This window comes from Anomalospiza imberbis, chromosome 11 (assembly GCF_031753505.1).
Source record: "Anomalospiza imberbis isolate Cuckoo-Finch-1a 21T00152 chromosome 11, ASM3175350v1, whole genome shotgun sequence".
Taxonomy (NCBI): Eukaryota; Metazoa; Chordata; class Aves; order Passeriformes; family Viduidae; genus Anomalospiza; species Anomalospiza imberbis.
Genome location: NC_089691.1, coordinates 15062295 through 15084027, shown reverse-complemented (window position 1 = coordinate 15084027; position 21733 = coordinate 15062295). Strand labels below are relative to the sequence as shown.

Here is a 21733-nt window from a genome sequence, read left to right as displayed (position 1 = left end):
AGTTTATTCTATGCTAGTTTTTGTTTTACACCTGCTGATTGCTTATAGAGTAGCACAGAGAATTCAAGGTAAGCCCTTAGTTCCTCATAGTTCTTTAAAAGTAGCAGCATAGATTTGCACAAAGGCTAAACATAGTGATTTGTGAGTGTTTCTGTTAATTTTTGAGAATCTTGGTTGTGTTAATTTGAGCAGGGAAAAAAGATTTCACTGTATCATTTTGTGCTCCTCAAAGTGTATCTCTGCTTTGTTTTCTTATCTGTTAGATACATATTTCTTTGTATTTCCCCAAAGCTCTTTGAAATCTTTAGCTGACAATGATTAGAGAAGTGAAATGTTTCTTAGATTCAACAAGAAAGGTACCAGGATAGTGGCTGGTGTGATACAATTATGTAGATAGTTAGAGAACCCCTTTCTTTAAACACCTTTTTAATGTTAACCTACAATGATTTTTATTAGACTACGTTACTCATGCCAAGTTCATATCTTTTGTGGAACTGGGAAGCTACCCTGCGTGTATGGAGTTGGAGAGTTTTCTCCTAGCTATGAAGTGCACTCAGGAAGCCAAAACGTCTCTTATAACAACACAAGAAAATGAATTTTTCAGTAGTTTCAAAGTCTCGTTTGTTTACAGTTGTATTCATTTCCAGACTGCTGAGAGCCAGCTATTCCCAGAGCTTTATGGTATTGCTGTGGCATTACTTACAGAACAACTGCTTGCTACTGAGGAAAAAATGAAAGTTAGTGAGAACTTTACTTGACTAAGTATGATTTCCTACTGGGCAGCTTGGGTAGTACATGTGTATTGTGCAAATCACCTTTTAAATAATAAATCGCATCCATTATTTAAGAAGTGCAATGGTAGTCCAAAGTTTTCATTGGAAATAAACCATTTATGCCTACCTTCTATAAAATATGCTAGTACTGGGGCAGTCAGGGCTGTGGGTGCAGGGCTGTGGCACTGAGCTGGCAGCCAAATTTATGAGTTACCTGTCCAGGGGAGTCGGAGGAATTCAGAAATAAATCAGAGTTTCAGCTTTGACAAATGCCAGCCAAATTCTTGGAGCTACAGAGGAGTCCCTGGTTGAGGTCTCTGCCAGTTTGCCATACTTCAGCCTAAACATTTATCCTGCAGATTGCAGATTAAGATTTAATCATGTCTATAGATTTCTAATTACTCATGAGCATCTTATTAGAAACCCTGGCTGGCAAGGAGCTCCAAAGACCTTTCAGTAAATCATACAAAAATTTGTTCCCCAATTAGTTGCAGAACAGTCATCTGGCACCCAATTCTTGCTTAAAATGTTAGCAAGTTCACAGAAAAATGAGAACATAATACTGTCAGCTATTCCAATCCACCATGTGACCATAAATGGTTTTTAATCTTGAAAAGTTAAAGGCAGGAACACTAAAACATTTTTTGTTGATGCCTGAAGTGATACAGCATTAGAAAGCAAGCCAGAAATACAGCAAAACCATACAAAACTATTTGCTTGGTTTATGGCTCGATGATGTGACTCATGCAGTTCTCTATGGTGATTCTAGGTTAAAAACTAATCATATAGATTGTTTTCTAAAAGGAAAAAAACATGAAGAACCTTATGGTAGTTATAGATAGATGAAAAGGCATATTTTTCAGGCTATTTGGCAATCATGAAGCAAAAAGGAACCAGGAGAATGATGCAGATACAGTAATTAGATGAATAAGAAAATGAAAATAACACATTTGTAAAAATAATGAGCACTTAAACAATTTCCTATGTTTATATAATTTTTCTTAAGGATTTCTTAATCTTTTACCAAAGACAATGCAGGCTAGCGTATTGAAAATGGTGGTTTAGGCTCTTTATCACATTTGGTTTTGTTTTCTCTGTAATTCTGCTTCTAGTATTATAGTGGAGAAAATGCTTTATTACATCAGTGATTTTGAAATTTGACTTTACGAATATTGACAAGATCATCTTTAACTTCTCTTACTTGTGTAAATCAGTCAAAGGAGTTGATGGACTTGTCTTAAGGCCTGATTCTGAAAGTAACCTAGTGAAGCCAAAAGACTGTTTAATAGATTTTAGTGATTAATTTGCTAAGAGCACCTGTCTAGTGGGAAAGGATTCCTGAAGAGCAACTTGAGATGAAAATGTAACCCCAAACTTCTCAGGCATAGTATCCTATTGGCATAAATCTAATGCCTGTATGTATTACATAACAGGCACTGCAAGCAGCTTTCTCTCAGCAGAAAATATCTTATGAAAAGAAGTCATATTCAGTAAATAGTTGTATTTTAATATAACTGTTTTCTGCTACCAGATATGAAACTTCTCGCAAAAAAAAAAAAAATCATACTGCTTGTATTTGCCTAAATCTTTTGAAGTCATAGTGTTTAGAATTAATCTAACCAAAAATTTGTAAGTAGGTTCCTGTCATGCTTTAATGCTGTGTTGACAGTGTGTTCCTTTTTCAAAATTTGCTTATTCTTTCAGTTTATTGGCAACCCAGTTATCATTCAACATTACCTTGTTCAGCAAGGACCCTCACAGTGCTCTGTACAAAAATGCAGAAGGCTCTGATTTCTGCCACAGGTTTCTTTGAGAACAATAGGGAAGTGACCAGAAGGCAGGAATGGTATTTGCCATTTCCCAAATATATGGTCAAGTAAAGAGAAAGCATTTGGGGAAAATCAGAGGGAAAACCTGTGCAGAGGGGGAAAGTTAAACCTAGAAAAGTGTTCTTTGCGTGCAGTCCACAATTTGACTGGTTTAGATGAACCAGAAATAGTAAGACCATCTCACACCAGATTGCATTTTTCCAGTGAGTACAGTATAAACTTTTTCAAAAATATCTGTCAAACAGAGCAGCACTCCTACTTTGTGTTAATACATAATTAGATATGTATGTGTACCATGGTAGTTCTGTAATTAGACTGTACAGTTGTAACAGCCCACTTTTTGGCCAGTGGCCCTGACCTGCTTTGCATGGTGGGAGCCTCTTTTCCCTCCCTGCTGCTCCCCAGGGTGCAGCCCTGGGCTGGCAGCTCCCACATGGGTAACCCTGGGAACTCTGCTGGAATCACCTGCCTGGGATACACTCAGGGCTGTGGTAGAGGGCTCTTGTTCTGTGGAGGAAACTTGTGGACATAAATCCTTTGAAATGATGCTTCATTAATTCCAATGTTCATGGAGCAATCTGGTTTAAGTAGTTTTATTTTGGAGAGCAAGCACATATATGAAGTGATGAAATGAGAACTAATGGGATTTGTCTTAAAGATTCCAACATCTAGAAATAAACATAAATGTGCTGTACATAAATGTAAAGGAGCCACTATCTAGTATTATTAGCTATATATAAATGTAAATCTGACAATAAATTTTCATTAAATGTCTATTTTCATTCATATACCTGAGGAATTGTTAGACTAAGTCTGGTGTCTGCATTTTCTTCTGAATGTTTGTGATACATTTATTAATTCAGCACGCTGAAATGCTTGCAGAGATACTCAGGTCTCGCAGGAATTGCTCTAAATATAATAAATTCAAATTCATAATATTACCAAATAGCCATGGTCTAATAATAATAAGTTTGCATTCAGAATGAAATTCTGGGCAAAAGGACAAAAGAACAAAATACAGGAAATAAATCTTTAAAAGTGTTTACTGATTCAGGAGAGCTTTTGGAAGTGATGTGGCTGGTTTCTTAGTGAAGAAATTATAAAATTCTGGACTGTAACTGGAAAATCATCATCCAGTATTTCTGGCTCATGCCACACTTCTTTTTGTCTGGACTTGTGCTGGCCCTGAGTTGTGTGGGCCAGCCTTTTGCCATAGCACACCCTGTGCTCTCTCTCTCTCTCTCTGAGTGTGCTTTGGTTTATACCACCATAAAGGTTTGAGAAGAACCATTACTCTTTTCTCCCAAGGATTATTCCTTGAATCTTTTCACTTAACTCCTTGCAGCTTGTCTTCTGCAGCTCTCTTTGCCCCATCTCTGTTGTTCAACACTATAGATGTCCAAATTTTGTTCACTCAGAGGAAATAGGAAGCAACTTCAGGGGAAGGCTTAATCTTGGTATGCATTTCTAAAGCCTGTAAAGTGATTTTATGTATTGCAATATAAGTAATAATAAAAAAAGCTAAAACAACAACTTTTTCTTCGCTCCCCATTTCTAAAGCCACCTTTTTTTCCCACTGAAGGTTCAGCAAAAGAACATTCCTAGTTGTTCCATTATGTCAGCTCTCTTAGTCTGTAACTTCAAAAGGAATGTGCTTCCTCCCCCATCTCTCTTTTTGCTGGGGTAGACTTTTCCTTACATTTGTATGTCTCAAGAGATGTCACAATTTCTTATTGCTCCTCTACCATGTAATGTAGCCCTAGGTAGCCACACTAGGAAAAAGGATTTTCATGGTATAATTTCTGCCATTTAATGCATACTGTAAAGCATTTTCTTAATTTTTTCCTTTTCTGCCTTTCACCTCTCTGCTTTAAAAAATGGCATGATTGATATTAATATTTTTCCCTAATAAAAATGTATTTTCCCTTGATCTTAGTGTTGGTAATACATTATTCAGTGTTCCTTCTTAATAAAAACCATTGGTTGTTCCATTACTCATAGCAGTTATTACAACACTAAAGGTCTCGTTCATCAGAATGACTTGCAGAGGCAAAATCAGACCCCTGAGTTCTCCATACATCAGGATAATAGCTATGGTATTTGTTTTGTTTTGCTTTTTTTTTTTTTCTTTTTCCATCCTCCCTCTCTAGAAGATTAACACTAAAGAAGGATTTGTGAATATCATTTATTTTATTGCATATGTGTGGTTTTGTATGTATTTTGTTCTTTTGGTAGAAGTTGTTGAGAGTGAATGGTTGATTTTGATTGATTTTATTCTGTTTCACAAAACATCCTCCTTAAAATCACAGATATAGTCCATGGGTTTTGAGTTGTTCATAATTATCAGACTTGTCTTTGAATTCCTGCTGAATTTTTTTTTGATAACGATAGGAGGTGTAATCTTAGATTACCTCTGCTAATATCAGTAAAAATGGGCACAGTTTTTGAGCAGAGAGGTTGTGAGAAGTTCTAGATCAAGTTTGGGACTGGAATTCTGTTTGAAAGATAACTTCTGTAACATTGTGGTGCATTGAGTTCTTGCATTCTGGCATAAAATGGACATAAACCTACTGCAGGATAATGCAAGACACCAATCTTATTTCATGTAATTGTGAAAGGTTTTTTAAGAAAGTAAAGTTGCAGGTCTAGCTAGGATGTCAAAACAACAACAACAAAGTGATGTTTGGAAATAAATCCTCATATTTGAAGTTGGCTGTTACCTCAGCACAGAGGCAAACAAGGGCTTCCACTGCCAGACTGATTTTCTCAGCATGGTTAAATGCTGTATGAGTCATCTTCTGAGGCACACAGTGTACACATGGACACTTGAAGAATGTCAAGCCTATTTAGTGCTTTCACCACTCTTCTAAACCCTCATTTTTCTACAAGTTTAATGTATTATACAACTCTTTTGCCTCTACAAACCTTTTCATTTATTGTTTATAACTTTGCACTCTTTACCTGAATTATAAGAAAAAACCAAGTTGGCCTAATTTGTAATCCAAAACGCCTGCTGTAGAAATGAATTTGCCACCTACGTCTACATCATTTAAAAATATTAATGCCCTCTCCATGTATTATGGATGTTATATTGCCTTTGATGTCTAGCTTGATTCTGCATTTGCTGATTAACTTGTCAAAGTTGCAATTGCTTTACAGTGTTGCTACAAGGTTGCTCACTTGCATTTAGGTTTCTGCATTGTTCTTGATTAACATGGCTCTGGGTATCTGAAGTTTGAGTTGTTTTTTGAGGTGGTTGTGAGGATTTTGGGAGCAGGGGAGAGGTCTTTAAAACATTTGTCTTGATGATGGACCAGAAAATTGGTAAAGAGGATACTGAGGACAGACTTATGTACATGTTGCCTGTGTGTACCCACACATTGCCTGACCAGGTGCAGTAGACAAGATGTGTAATGCCAGAAGAGGGATAATTTTGAGAAGTAAATGTGTATGCTAGTACCAAGATGTGTAATGCCAAAAGAGGGATAATTTTGAGAAGTAAATGTGTATGCTAGTACACAAACAATGAGAACGCTTGTATTTGACCTATAGCTTTTAAATAGGCTACAGTGCTTTGTTTGAATTTTGTGTGTATTCTGCTTTAGGTGAGTTGATGGGACAGCTGGACTGGTTGCACGAAGTATTTTGAGACAGGTTTGGGGGCAATGCAGCTTTCCTATCAGGAGCCAAAGGTGAAGATGTACATCAGCTCACTGGTGATGGGCAGAATGGAGAAAAAGAGAAAGCCTTGTACAGCACTAGCCAAAATATTGGTGTCATATCAGTACTGATTTGGTTACAAAACCAAACTGCAGGACTGTACTGGCTCCTGTGAACAAAAGCCCATCCCAGTCAGACCCAGTACTACTGGGAACTATCTGGTTTTTCTTAGGACCTCAGAGCTCCCTCAGGTCCCTCACGCTGTCCATGTCCTGGTGCTGTGCTCAGGGCTGGTGCTGCTCCCTCAGGGAGCTTTGTGCAGTCTCCTCCTTGGGCCCACTGGTGCAACCCAAAAGCCACAGCCAGGCAGGGGAAAGGACAGTTCTCATGATGGTCACAGTCGTGCCCTAGGAAAACCCACTATAACAACAACATTGGGTTTTTCAGGGGTGAGACTGAGAGCAGAAAGGAAAATCCTGTCCCAGAGAGGTTGGGGAATGCTGGTGCAGCTCAGGGGAAAGGGAACAGAGCTGCAAGGCAAAGGCTGTGGGATTGCAGATGGATGTGTGTGGCATGACACACGGGAAGGTGCTGAGGTGCTATGCAGCAGGCCACAGTCTATTTTCATTCTGAGTGTAGATAACTTAGCTTGATTGACCATGCTAAGAAAATGGCTATCTATTTAAACAGTAATAATTTTGATGTTTTCTTCCCTGCTAGATTAAGCAGGGGAAGCCATGTGTAGTGGATTGGAGTCCATCATAATCTGTCTATGATGAGAGGAATCGGTCCTTGTCAGCACCACAGGATTGGTTACATGCATCACATTTAATGGGCTTGCTGTTCAGTAGCTTCTGTGGGTGGTGAAAATGAAAAATAATCCACACAAGCTTTTCCCTTCAACGTCGTGTAGAGCATTAAATACCATCCCCATGGAGAGAATCTAGGCTATGGCTGTCAAAGATACAGGAGCACCTTTTCTAGTTTTGTAATTCTTCTTGGCTTTTTCAGAACAGAAAAGGCATAGCATGTGATGTTTTGGCTCACGGAGAGGGAGAGGAATTTTTAATTAGAGGCCATATTCTGGAACTGGAAGAGCACAAAATATGTAGTTAAATTTTGTGCAAGAGTGGGAGTGAAGGGTGCTGAGAGATAAAGCTGTTCTAGGGACATGGAGCCAGTAGAAAAACGAAGTGATTTTAGAATAAAATAATTTCTTTCTATTAGTGTTTTTAGGTATTTCTTGATGAAAATGTCAAATCCTGGCTGCTAGCAACAAGCACATTTATTGCTAGGTCCTTGAGTTAAATAAGTAATATTCTGACTTGTGTGAATTTCCTCCTTACAAAGTGGCAGTGAGAGGAGAGAATAAGTAAAAAATTCCAACACATGAAAAGAGGAAAGGTAGCCTGCAGTGCGGGTCTTCATTGCACATTACTTTTTGAATATGGTGCAGAATTCAGATGTCTAAGTAGGAGTATCACTTTCCCCATAACCAAACCTTTGAGAGGGGGCAATGCCAAATATGAATTTAAGGATATAGGTACTTTGTTCCCTTAACTACAGTGTGTAACACAAGTTTTCTTATCTTGGTGAATTAAAAAAAAAAAAAATTGTAAAACCTTAAAGAAAATCAGAAAGTAGGAAGTTTTTGTTTTGCCACATAAATTTGCACTGTTTTTACAGTGAAATTGAGTATTGGAATCAGGACTGTCAACATTCATGAAGAAGTGATGTTAATATGGTAAAATAAACTTTAAAATTTAAAAATACTCCTGGGATTGTTTCTAAACCAGTCCTTTCTATTAGCACAGAGAGATAATGGTATTGTAATTGGTTTCCTTTATTACACACATTTGAAGTTAGCAGCCCATTTTGCATTCTGCTCTTTTCCCTTTACAACCAGATGTGCAGCTTTCCTAAAACAGTGCTCAGGGGATTCTCAGCAAAAGCCTTGAGCTTGGTTCCCAGCAGGTGCTGATCTCAACACCTTGTTCTAAGGAGGAGTAATTGTATTAAAAAAAAAAAAAGAGGCATTTTGGAGTACCAACACCATCTCAATTAAGCATCCAATGGGGAGGTCTGTGGCAGCAGGAAGAGAACATTAAAGAATTGCTGCCATCATTCCTTGTAGTCAGCAAACTTCCAGCACTTTTCCAGGTCTCTGATTTTAGTGATGACATGTAACAAGCAGGCACCCGTCTTGATGTCCTATGGACCTGTTTTTAGGTGAACTTACCTTCTGCCCAGAAGAAAACTTATTTTCTGTTCAGAGTTCTTGCTGTGTACTTGACACAAATGATTCTACAGCTTATGCTGTTTAAAAACTCAAGCACAAACCAAAGCCCCTAACCCCGAAACTGAATAAATCTGGAAAACTGAGTCGTGTATAGATTTCCTCTCAAAAATACATTTAATATATGAGTAGTACTTATACAGACTGGGGAAATGCCATGTGCCTATGATGCCTTTTTCTTGGATCTAAAATTGAGAGCCAGGCACGGTTAAGGGATAAAAGGCTTTTATTTTGGCATTTAATAAGGATCCTTATGGTGCAACATTTGGCCAAGGTGGAATGCACTGAAATGCACATTCAGGGTAGATCATGCTTACAATTTTATAGACCTTGAAAATTTGCATATTCAACAAAGATGCCCCAATGAGAGGCTTGAATGAATAGCATGATATTTTCATATCCCAAAGTATTCCCTTTTAGATGGGCTTAATTTTACTTCACAGGATATATTCTAGAGGGGACCTTGGTTTCTCAAGATAGCATAAGGCTTTCTGGCCCCCAGTTGTGAGGCCTTTAGGATGTTTGGTCTCTTGGCCTAACAGAATACCAGGACTATGCTAAGTTATCAGACTTAAGGAATTACAAATATATATGCTAAAGACACTGGGAATACATAAAAGGTATTCAAGAGAAAAGGCAAAAAATCATTTTACAAAACTATAAAAATATTTGAAAACACATCAGTGTATCTCAAGATTTTTTTTTAAATTTTCACACTTTTTTCTTCAGGGTGTAATGTAGATTTCCAGTGTCTTTTTTTTTTTTTTTTTTTTTTTAAATCTTTTCCTAGTATGGATTATACAGATTTGAGGTCTGTTGTGGCTGTAAAATTACTCTACTTGCTGTGTTAGCCTTTAATACTGTATTTCCATCTACAACTGCAGTAACACAGCTTGAAGGGAATTTAATTAGGAAAATGAGGCAGATGAAATAGGCAATGTAATGTATATCTGCAATATGAAGAAGAGTAAATACACTTTTCATCTGAATAGTCAGAATAGAAACTGTGTTAAACTGGGCTGAAATTTAATCAGAAATGGATTTCTTTCATTTTCTAACATTACTGTGTAATTGTCCTCCTTATTACTGGGGATTAGAAAGGCTACCATCATTAAAGAGGAAACATCTTTAACCAATTATGTATGGTTTCTAGTTTGTCTGGCGCTGACCTCCTCTTTATGTGAAAAATGGAAATCCCTGGAGAAACAGACTTAGCGTGGTCATTCCAGTCTGGGAATTGGGAAGCCTTGTGCACACACCTGTGCTCTTTTGATTCCTGCTGCTTTACCAACCATGCAAGCAATAAGTGGTAGAGTTCAGATGACTAAAGACTTGCTCTGCCATTAGCAGTTTCCTGCCTGGCAACACTCTGGAATTTTCCAGCCTTGCTGTAGTGTGTTGCTGCACAGTCATGGATATTTCACTTGTACCCATTACTTATTTCCCTAATGCATTTTTTAGCATTTGTGTTGGTTCTGAGCACAGATGATTGTACTGTGCAGAAAAACACAGCAGATCACTAGGGCAGAAGGCAGCTAAGTAATATATAATAGATTGTCAATAATTGTTTAAGTAAAAGTCTCTCATAATCGCTTTGCAGAAGTGGAGAGAGTAGCAATGGTTAGTCTGCAGTATTACACAGCACAACCAGTACAACTGATGCATTAGTTTGAAACACATTTATTTAGTCTGAATCAAGAGATAGAAATACATTATTCGGATACATTTTTGCATAGTAAACAAATAGAAAGAGTTTTAATACATGCTTTACTTCTATGCATTAGATTTTTTAATGTTCTGGTAATTCTGCATCAACCCACTTGGGCTGTAATGTGACTCTTCAAACTATTGCAAGGAGAGGTACGATATTAGTGCTTTTACTTTACTGATTTTTCCAGGTATTTTAAAAACAAAACAGGTAGTAAAGTAAGTAAATATCATGTGGTAGGTTCATGATGAAAACACAGTACAGGCAACAAAATGTCACCAATCTTATTTCGCTACTCTTTGCTGGTTTTTGCTTATGGCAGCAATCAGCCAGAGGACTTGTCCAGTTGATTGCCAGATCTCAGGTTCTCTCCCTCCTTAAGTCAAATTTCAAATCATCATATTTTACATTTAGCATTTGTGATTTTGAAGCCTGTTTCTGTGCTTAAGTCTGTCCTGTGCCTCTGGACAGTACCTTTATTTATCAGTGTCCTGGAAGACACAACAAGGAGTCATCAGAAGTAGTTTGATTTTTGTCCATGGCATTTCCAGGTGCAAGGGCAGGTGGCACATTTGATTTTTCATCTTCTGGAGACACCAGCTTACCATTTCCTCACCGGAGGGTAGTCCTGGTTATGGAATGTGTTTCTCTCCTTTGTCAGTAGCATTTCTTCATTACAAAGACAACCATGTGTCTTTACTGAATTATGTAAAAACATTCTTGCATGTTTTAATCAGAATGAAACCCCCCCACAGGAGGTTGCTGATGGACTGCTTAAGAGAAATGAGGCAGATTGATTGAAGGTCCTCATAGTTATTTTTTCAAGCATCAGTACAAGATATAGCAGGTGTTTTCTCTGCTAAGCAGTTCTTCTATTAGCTAAAGAGACTTGATTTTTGTATGCTGTCAACTTTCAAGCTTAATATATGCTAAGGGACACATCTCAGACACTTAATCTTCTGTTGTCTTTGTGTGGAAAGGAATTTAGAACGTTTTGAAGTCTTTGAAACAGGCGTAGTTAAAATCTCCACTTTTCTGTGGTCTGCTCAAGCATTTCCTTTCATCTGTGATTTTCAAAAATAAAACAAGACATGGTGCCTGCTTAGAAAATGTTTATTACATGGAAATGTAGTAATCTTATTTGTTACTGTATCTTATCTAAATCTAAAGACTTATAAATGTTTTTCTGGTGCAAACCCTGATTAGATGCATCTGCTGCCCTTAATTTAAGTTCTTCTGTGGAATCAGACTGCTACAAAGGCAGAAGTTCCTTTAGAAGAACAAGTATTTCTCAAAGACATTTTCAAAGTGTGTGCACTTAGAGGGGGTTGTTATATGTACTTTTTTTATGGGAGCAGGTACAAGCGTGTAGGCACAGTTTGTGGTGACTGGGAGTGGGGCTGCAGCCCAGCCTCATCCCCAGTGGGTCCAGCCGTGAGAAGCAGGTGAGCAGCACTGGCAGCAATGAGCCATGGAGTGCCCAGGGGCACTGAGCAAGCACCAAAGGGAACAGAGGGCACACAGTGCAGGGCATGAACATGAGGGGATAAAAGGTTGGGCTGAAAAACAAGGAGGGCAGATGCTTGCAGCCTTCTGAAGTGGTGTGGTGTTACTCTGGGGGAATGCTTAAAGCCTTTTGAAATAGTGTGGTGATACTCTGTGTGTTGTGGCTGTCTCAACTGTGATATATGCTGCAACACAAGTGGGATGATAAATCAGGATAAATCTCTTATATTAAGAACAAAGTTTAGGCCTTACTGTACACAGTAATCTTGCAAGAAAAGAACTGCAACAGAAGACCCTCCATGACTGTATCAGTAGATTTCCCTGTCTCAGACAACATATGAAACTGAATTTCCTGATTAGTCATTTGGTTCAGGCTGGGTAATGTGAGTATAATGCTTCCGATGTGTCTGAAGTATTGTCACATGAAATTTGTCATTTCTTCATTTTTCACCCTGCGGTACCTTGGATATTTCTGATTGAATTAAATACTTTAAATACTCTAGGGCTTAAAGACCTAAAATAGACACAGTTGGAACTGTGCCGTAGCTATTTAAGAGGGATTTTCATTCTTGTCACGAAGAGAAAAAATTTTAGTGAATGAAAGTGGAATTCTTTGACTTTCTATATGAGAAAATGTGGCAGTGATTGTTTTCACATTCCAGTTGTTCAAGCTAGAAAGCATGGATGGAAAATGGCTAAATAAACTTTCTTCAATTTGCCAGTATTTCTTCAGTTGAGGTATTTAATGAAGAGATTAAGAAAATGTGGTTTTATTTCAAAAGTCCTGTGTGCACCGATTTGCACTGTGGCAGAAAAAATGTGAAATCCTATTTGTGCTTTTCGAAGAACATATGACCCAAATATTTACAATGCAGGATAAATAAAAACGGGAGGGAGAAATTGTATTCCTTAGAATTTTGAAGCCCCATGAAGATGATGAAAGAAGAGTTTAAGAAATTATATGTAAACTTTTTGCTTTGGAAAGAAGCCTTTTCCACCACTCCTTCAAAGACATGATCATTTTAAGGAAGATGTAAGAACCGTTCCAAGACACCCAATGCTTTGATGAGCCCAGGAGGCACTTTCTGCTAGAAGCTGCATGGGCAGTTTGATTGTTTTATTCCTGTTGCTTGGAAAGGCAGAGTCAGTCCCTTAATTATCTTAACTATTGTCTCTTTCAGACCCTGAAGATCAACCCTGGCCATGCTGAGATTTGGGCAGCACCTCATCAAGCCCTCAGTGGTGTTCCTGAGGACGGAGCTGTGCTTTGCCCTGGTGAACCGCAGGCCAGTGGTGCCAGGACGTATCCTTTCCGTGGTGCTGTGCTCCTGGGAAAAGCAGGACACGCTCAGGTCCTGCTTGGAAGGCCAGGTAGGACGCGACACGGGTTTATTCCAAATCCAGGCAGTGATGCTTGATCAGAAGATGCTTGATCAGTGTTGCAGAACTGCTGAAAACAGTTGCTTAGCAACTGTGACCTTCGAGGTGAATTTCTATTGACCTTTTCACCACAGAAGATATATAAACAACCAGGTGCTACTAAAAGCATTTAAAAAGTCTATTGGAGGTGGTGCTGTTTAAATTCCATATTATGCTAAATAACACATCCCGCTTCCCTTTTAATAATGTCACTTATTTTTAGATCTGGTAACTTCTTTATGGAGCATTTTCAACTTTTCCTGGCTATACGTACACCATTTGTCAAATGCCAGTAGAATTCTGTATGAAGTCTTTGAAGACTTTTTTTTGGGGGGGACAGATTGCTTTGATTAATTTAGGTGGGAATGGATTAAATAAACCATCTGTATAGTGCGCACATTTCACGATGAAAATATGAAGCCTCACAGTGTAAGTAAAATTCTTGAGTTTGCAACTGTATTATAAATTGATTATACAAGATACTCAACGCACCTATTTGTAGTGTAGCGTGTTATTTTCCAGTCAAAATTCTGCTGCACTGTAACTTGTGCTGATTTTAGTGGCTGAAAGTGCAGTTTTTCAGAAATAATCAAGACTGATCACTTCTACAGAGGTTCATGATAAAATTTTAGTAAGAGCTCAGGCAAAGAATGACTGTGTTTGGGAAAAAAAGGAAGTTGTCTGGAGTTTATTGAAAATTTTCTTCTTAGTTTTGTAGTTTTAGGTTGTTTCTTTCATAACTTGAAATCAAGTTAATTTTAATAGATTTTTTCTAAACCCAAAAATGTATTCCCTCTGAAATATGGAACCTTCCTTTCCTCCTATCACTTCTGTAGATTATAATTGTTCAATATTGAATTTTTCTCTCCACCTATTTTGAATGGTGTTTGTGTGTACCAGAAGTCTGATCACGCAAAGATGCACAGACTTTATACAAGCTTTAGAGGTGTTATTGTCTCACCAATATATTTTAATGAATTAAATTAACAGGTTTTCTGATCTTCAAGTTTCTGAAATTCCTGATGTAAATCCAGGGTGATTTACAGATTTGTCAGAACAAAAACCATTTTCAAAGCTATATAAAGACAGTGTTACATCAGTCACGGTGTGATGCAGGGCCTCTAAGTGCCTGAGCAGTTGCTGTATGCATTGTGTGGATCAGAGAGTAAATAAACTGTTATCTGTTCTGTGAGGGCAGGTTTTAAAAACAATATTTGACTATTTTTTTTTAATTAATCAGTTAAGTGAACAATTGCATCTGTTAAAAATAGAGTATTTCAGATAAGCATTCTTTTGTGATCACCTAGTAATGCCAAGTTGAGAAGCCTATAAAACTTAATTATTACAAGCTTCTTTTCTTCTTAAATAATTAAAGATTATAAACTCTTGTTGTATAATTATTGCTGACTTTTGGCAGATACATTTATTTGCTCAGGGTTTAGTTTTGTTATCCCATAATGAGTATTGCAGTGTATTTTATAGTGTCACATTGTTTTAATAGCTTGTGTTGTAATATATAATGTAGTCTTTGTTTCTCCATTGAATAAATGTTCAGGTAATAAAAACCCAACCCTCTTCCTTTCTCATTACAATAAGAAGAAATTAGGAGAGATCTTGATGTAAAGGCTAGAATACAGTATGTAAAATAGAGCAATTTGCAGTTGTAAGCCTTTTAAAGTGTCTGTATAATGCAGCATTCATCTTGAGACCTGGCAGTAAGAAGTGTATTTTCTTTGTTTTATTGCAATAATTTTATCTGCCTTGTCTTTGGCACATGTGTGACATTTTTTTTCTCAGTAGAAAATAAAATATTAATGTATGTGAATTAGAGAGACAAAGGAAATCAGTTTGAAAGCCAGATCACTCCAGGTGGTGGCTTTAATTAACTAGTAAGGTTGAAATTCTATCTTGACACAGAACATAGGGTTGGAATTATGAATTTGCAGTAATAGTTTTAAAATAAAACTATTCTTCAGGAAAAAGTCTGTCACAATGGCCTTGTAGAGTTCAGTGTGACTTGAACAGGCTTGTTCACTTAACACATTGCAAAGTTTTGTTTTGTTTATTTTAAGCTGCCAATCCTGTGAATTTAGCTTGGCATTTGAAAGGCAAATTGTGCTAACAGTCCAAAATTAGGTAGAGTAAGAATACAATATTTATGACAAGGAAATGGTTCTCCTGTTCCTGGACAGAGGTGCCTCATTTTTCCCTGCCTTAGGCTTCTGCCCAATGGGTGCACCGAGTTCACAGACTCAGGAACCTGTTTGTATTGGGATCCCTTCGAGTGATTACTGCAGATTCTTGGATAGGAAGGTGCTGGGTACTTATTATTGAGTAAGAGACAGCCAACATTGAACTGGAATTTTCAGTGTGCAAGCCACAATGTGCACATTTGTGGGCCAGTGGGAAACATTAACCTCTTCTGGCACAAGGAGACAGAGGAGAGCTGCGGGTGGTCGGGGTGCAGGATTAGTGCCTGTTCCTCTCAGGACATCCAGTCCCTTTGCTGTCGCCTAGCAGGCAAAGACTCAGAGGTGTCGGACTACAGGCTGTCTGGAGACATTGTCTCTGAACACCTGTAATAATAAGGGGTCTGTATTTACTCTGCTCTCACCTTCTCCTCGTCTGATATCAGAGCAGAAGGCACGTGGCATTGGGGGCAGTGTTGACTAATGAGATACTGGTTTTTGGAGTGTGCTTTTATGATGACTTTCTGGCATTGTTGCAGAGCCAAGAGTCTGAGTGGGAACACAGATACTGTATTCAGTGCACAACTAGGCTGTAAATTTGGGAGTGGGGAGGAGGTAGCTGGGTATTCTGGAAGCTTGCTGGGATACCCTTATACAGGTACCCATTCCCTTTTTTACAAGGGTCCTTGTTTCCTCTCTGATCTGTCACCTTGCTGCCTTGCAGAGGGTAATTGTGAAAAGCAGTCACTTGTGGCTCCCTTGAACAGCTCTGTGGTTGTTTTGGAGGAGGCAGCTATTCAATAGCTGGAGCAGTGCAGGGCTGTGTCTATAGTCAGCAAATGCATTGTTTCTGTCACACAAAAGGCACAAGATGAACTGAATCAGCTCATGCAAACAGCATGAGCTCAGCTTCTCCTTGGCTTCTTGCTTGAATTACTTCATTCAGAACCTTGCTGCTTCCACAGCTCCATAGAGCAGAACTGTGGTGCTGTTTGAAATAAATTCTGTCTGCTCTTTGACATGGACTTTTTGTGCTTTAATACGGTAACAAATACCTTGTGAATGACCTACCATTTTATTGATGTTTTCTTAGCCCCTCACCAGAGCCTTATGTGATTTTGCTCACATCTTCAATAAATATGAACTGGTTTTTATCACTGCCTTTCTCATGGTGTTGTGCAGGGTACTTATTTTCATCTTGTGTTAAATATGAAAAATGAATTTCAACATTAGCAAAATCCATTTGGGGACTAGGACTTTTTATTATAACTAAAATTATTCATTAGTTATGTCCATTTTTTTTCAGTAGACAAGGTATTGATCTTTGGATTTGTGTTCAGGATGCCATAAGAGCTAGCACAAAAGGAACACAGCAACATTTGTAAATTGATTGAATGCAATATGTAATGACAGAGACAAACAGCAGATCTATGGCAATACTATATTATACAAAGCATTTTTCAGCAGTTTATTGAATTGGTTATTAAAAGGAACAGTCTTTCCAGCTGGGAACAGCAAACTGAGGGTTATTCGGACCAAGTAATTTTATAGAAATTTCTGGACACTTTGGCTCCCTTACTAAGGGCACATGTATGTGTATAATAAATTAGAATAAACACTTTGCAACAACTTTTCATATGGGATTGATTATGAAAACGTTTTTCCATCTAAAAAAACCAACAAAACGGAAACAAAGAAGGAAGACTGTTTAACTGTTATATACCGAATTTTGCTGGACTATTTTGTACTGCTCTTTTTATAGATATCTAAGTTTTCCCACCAGAAACTATTCTGCTTGTGGGGAATAGACCATGTATAAAACCCCAAAGCATATAATGTTTTCTGGCACCTTCATCCCTACATGGAGGTAATGGTCATTATTTGTTGCCGAAGCCGTGTGCTGTTCTGTGAGTTGCTGCTGCTTGTTCCTGTTATTAATGAGCAGAGAAAACATTCGTTGAACCAGATGCTCCCTTCAAAGCCTGCTAACACCCCGAGCTGCAGTGTAATTGGTCTGCTGCAGGGGTGGGACGGGATCCAGGGTCAGGCAATGTGAGAGCAGCATCTGCTCTGCTGCACAGTTTGTCTGGCTGGGAGCTCCCTGTCATCTGCTGTCACAACGGCTCTATTGCTTCAGACTGATGTTTTCTGTAGTGCCACAAATATTTTCCTAATGCTTTCCTTAAAAGTATTGCAGTTAAATAGAAATGGTCTTTTAGAATTATTATTGTCACTTAATATATTTTCAAAGTAATTTTCATTTAGTTACGGACCTGACAGAATTTTCACTGAAGGTAGCACACTAGAAAGAAGAGTAGTCTTCTCTCACAAGTTTGGTTGAAAACCATGGTATTTATTTTGTACATGAAATTTTAATTCTTCATAAACTTACAGAATTGCTGTTATGATTTTACTTGTACATTACACATATATCATATCTATATCTATGCTCTGAAAGTATGAATTTTATGGGTTTCAGCCTAAATAAGTGTTAATATTTACCATAAAACTAAGATTAAGAAAATAAAATTCAGTTATATTGCAGAATATATGTTTATATCTACATATTCCAATAATGTACACTGCAAGTTTGCAACAACTTGCTTGAGATATCTAATCTTGTAGGAAAGTACTATTTTCTTTAGTGCTCATTACAGAAGCTTCCTATATATTACTACTATTATTAGTTTGTTTAGCACAATGCTAAGGAGCAGTCATGTTCCATTTAGCTCTTTAGCAAATAGCTAAAAATAAAGGGGTTTGGTAAAGACTTTGTAATTTAAATAGGAGACTGGAGATGCAAGGGAATCACAATGGAGACAACAAAATGTTGTTTGGTACAATCAGGCCTGGACTACTTAGATGAAATTTTCAAAATGTGTAATCAGTCTAGAAGAGGAGGGCATTAGGAAGCAGATGCAGTTCCTTTGCTGGTGCAGCAGACCTCATGAATGGGAAGAAGTGACACAAATGATGCATCTTATTTGAAAATTAGGAGGAAGTATAGAATATATCTCTTCATCAGGAATGCAGAGGAAATTCAGACTTTATGTATTGTAAGTATCTGAAGCTGTTGTATATTGGTGAAAACTCCTGAATTTTTTTACCTCAGATCCCAAATAAAGCTGTTCCCTGCCTCTTCCTTACTGATCCTTCAAGTAGGATTTATTAATGCCTTATAATATTTACTTGCACAAATGAGTGTAAGAAAAACAGTTCCTATGCTCAATAACCTTCAGCAAAATTCAGCTGTGTTGTAAAGAGGACAAGGAAGTGGGACTGTGCCCTTGGAAGCACCAAGCCAACAGAGCAGCTTTGCTGTATTCTCCTGGTCCCTTCTGGGAAAAGGGCACTCCTCCAACAGCCCAAAGAACGGCTGATCCGCTCTGTGTATGCAAGCCACTTGAACTTGCTGGTGATAGAGGCCAGTTAATTATCTCAGGGCTGGAGTCATTTTGTTTGCAGTCTACAAACAAAAGGATGGTGTTTGACTCGCATTAAGAAATGCTGCTTCTGAAGATAAGAGATTCAGAGCTCTGTGCACAAAGGCTTGTCTGTATGACTTATTTGTGGGGATGGAGTTCAACTGTCTCATTTGGTCTGATAAAAATGCTTTCTCTCCCTTCAAATCTTGTCTTGCTTGGAAGGTGCTGACTGTTGAAAGAGGATGTCCTTCACCATAAGGATATACAATTCTGTTTGCATTGTTATAGTTGCATTAATATACTGGTACTGATGAAAATCCCATTCTAAATCCTTTGTGCCAGTATTGTAAATAGAAAGGAAAAAAATGAAAGTAATGTGATCAGAAGTATTTCTTGCCTATTTGCAAATTGAGTAAATTACCAGTTAAATCACTTATTTACATATATTCAGCAGATTAGTGGTAAGAATTTCTCAGGCTGTAGCACAACCTACATTGGAAGAGATGTTAGAAAAGCTGTGTAAGGCCACATAAGGGAGAGACAGAAGCTCCTAGGTTGGAGCCTGTGGCATCGAGGAGTCTCCTATTAGTAACATGTTGAACCAACCTTCAACCCTGACTGTGTGGAGACTAATGAGATCTCTGGGCTTGGAAGCAGTGTCATAATAGGTTGGATTTGTACAATTAAATTTCTTGACTAGATTGCTAACAAATACTAAAATTCAGCTAAAAAATCCCAATTCCACTTTTGTCTAATGGCTTTTATTCACCTGTTTTTCATCGTCATTGATTGGAATTTATAAATGGCTTAAACCATATTATCCATGAACCTCTCTGCTTTGTGTGTTTGGGGGGCACTCACTTTCCAGTTCTGAAGGTGTATTAGTAATGTGTGTCTTCTAAAAGTGGAACTGTGTGTCCTTATGAGCTCCAGGGACATGCAGAAGGGCTCCCATTTTGTCATGTTTACCCTCATTATAAATATTCAAAGCATGCTACAACTGTAGCTTCAAAGTAACTGAAGTGAATCTCCTTTGAGGTTTCTGTCATTGGGGTGACAGAAATACCTGGTAAAAAACTTTATTTTAGCATAGCAAGAACCTGGCCAACTGTTTAGTGAGAAAAGCCTCAGTCTAAAGAGCTGGAAGAAGTCAGGCTTGAAAAGAAGAGCAAAGCAATGTGGAAGGATATGAAATTAAGTGGTAGCAAACTTTTGTATGAAAAGTGGCAGGGATACTAAAGAAGGACTCGGGAAACGTTAAATGAGTGTTTCCTTTGAGGTTTAACACAGTAATGGGCATTCTTGTTTAAAAAACTGTGAAGTCCTGTGTATCTTATCACTCTCTACGACTACCTGAAAGGAGGTTGTAGGGAGGTGGAGATCAGTGTCTTCTCCCAAGGAGCAAGAAATAGGACAGAGTAGTGGCCTGAAGTTGTTCTGAGGGGGGTTAGATTGGACATTAGGTAAAAAAGTGTTTGTCAAAAGGGTTGCCCAGCCCTGGCACAGCTGCCCAGTGCAGTGGAGGGGTTGCCATCCCTGGAGGGATTTAAATGACGTGTGGATGTGGCACTTGGGTACATGGGTTAGTGGTGGCCTTGGCAGTGTTGACTAAAGGGTTGGACTTCAAGGGCTTTCCCAACCTAACCCATTCTATGATCCTATAAATAATGAATGCTTTTAGTCCAGCAGTTACTTGCTAGTCTAGTAGAGAGCAAATTTGTAATTAGTGTGCTTATTGAATAAACATGTAATTTTATCCTTTTTATCATATCAGTAAAACCCAAATAAACAAATGGATGATAGATAAATATGAAGGAGGTGTTTGCTGCTGTTGCACTTTTGACACTATAGAAAATTTATGTACTTGCATAAGTAGCAGATAACCACAAGCTTTGCATTCAAATTCCAATTCCTATGAACTTCAGAAAAGAAAGGAGTACAAAAAAGTTTTTTTTCCTCAGTATATAACTGGATTTAAGTTCAGGTTTTTTTTACTTGTTTAAGTAGTTTCTGACTAATGAAGGAGATGACAGTTACAAGTACTCCTGTTACAGTTTGTGCACCTTCTGTCCTCAATATAGCCATTAGAAAGTGATATGCAGCACACACACAGTTAACCAAGTCTGGGCAAGCTATTGCATGACTTGCTCTTACAGCAGAATATAATTAAAAGAGATGATTGGAATACATGGTTATTCATAATAGATGTCACAAAATTACCATAAGTAATGCAATACATGCAAAATCTCCATTTGTAATGAGAATAGATTTGCTGGAAAGTCAATTGGAAATTTCATTTATTGCTTATTGTTTCCAGCATATTGGGCTATTTTGTGCTATTCAGTGTAATACAGCTATGTGTTTTCTTCAGGAACACATTTTTGAGAGGTATCTGGCATGAGCTTCCTATTGCAACTCCTAAGAGGAGATCCAGTGATCCAATGTTAATGTCATCACTTGTCCTTGCTGTGAAGAGCCTAATATATGGGATTTTTCTGTTGAAACATACAGTAATATTCCTTAATGTATCATAATTATAATCTAAAGAAGATTTTTTTTTTTTTTACTCCTTATATTTTGAGGACCTGTATCATGGTTTAACCCTGGTCAACAACTTATCACCACATAGTCACCTTCTTGTTCCCCTGCAGCAGGAAGAGAGAGAGAATTAGAAGGATAAAAATAAGAAAACAGTGTTAGGTATAAAGACAGTTTAACAGGTAAAGCACAAGCTGCTCACATGAGCAAAACAAGCCAAGAAATTAACTCTCTGCTTCCCGTGGCCATCCCCAGGAAAGCAGGGCCCCATCACATGGAACAGTTTGAACACCCCTTTGCTTTCTTCTTCCTCCCACACCTTCTTCGATTTCCTTCTCCTTCCCTTAGCTCTATATGCTGACCATGACACCTCATGGCCTGGGATATCCC

The 21733-nt window shown here is 38.0% G+C and overlaps 1 protein-coding gene across 1 annotated transcript in view; it reads left to right on the top strand.

Moving 5' to 3' along the window:
• FHIT (fragile histidine triad diadenosine triphosphatase) overlaps positions 1–21733 on the top strand; it is a 535025-nt gene that overhangs the window by 127019 nt on the left and 386273 nt on the right. The window contains exon 2 of the mRNA XM_068202109.1: positions 12954–13075. Within this exon, the coding sequence (XP_068058210.1) occupies positions 12976–13075 (100 nt within the window). The 5' untranslated portion in view covers positions 12954–12975. The remainder of the gene's footprint in view (positions 1–12953; positions 13076–21733) is intronic.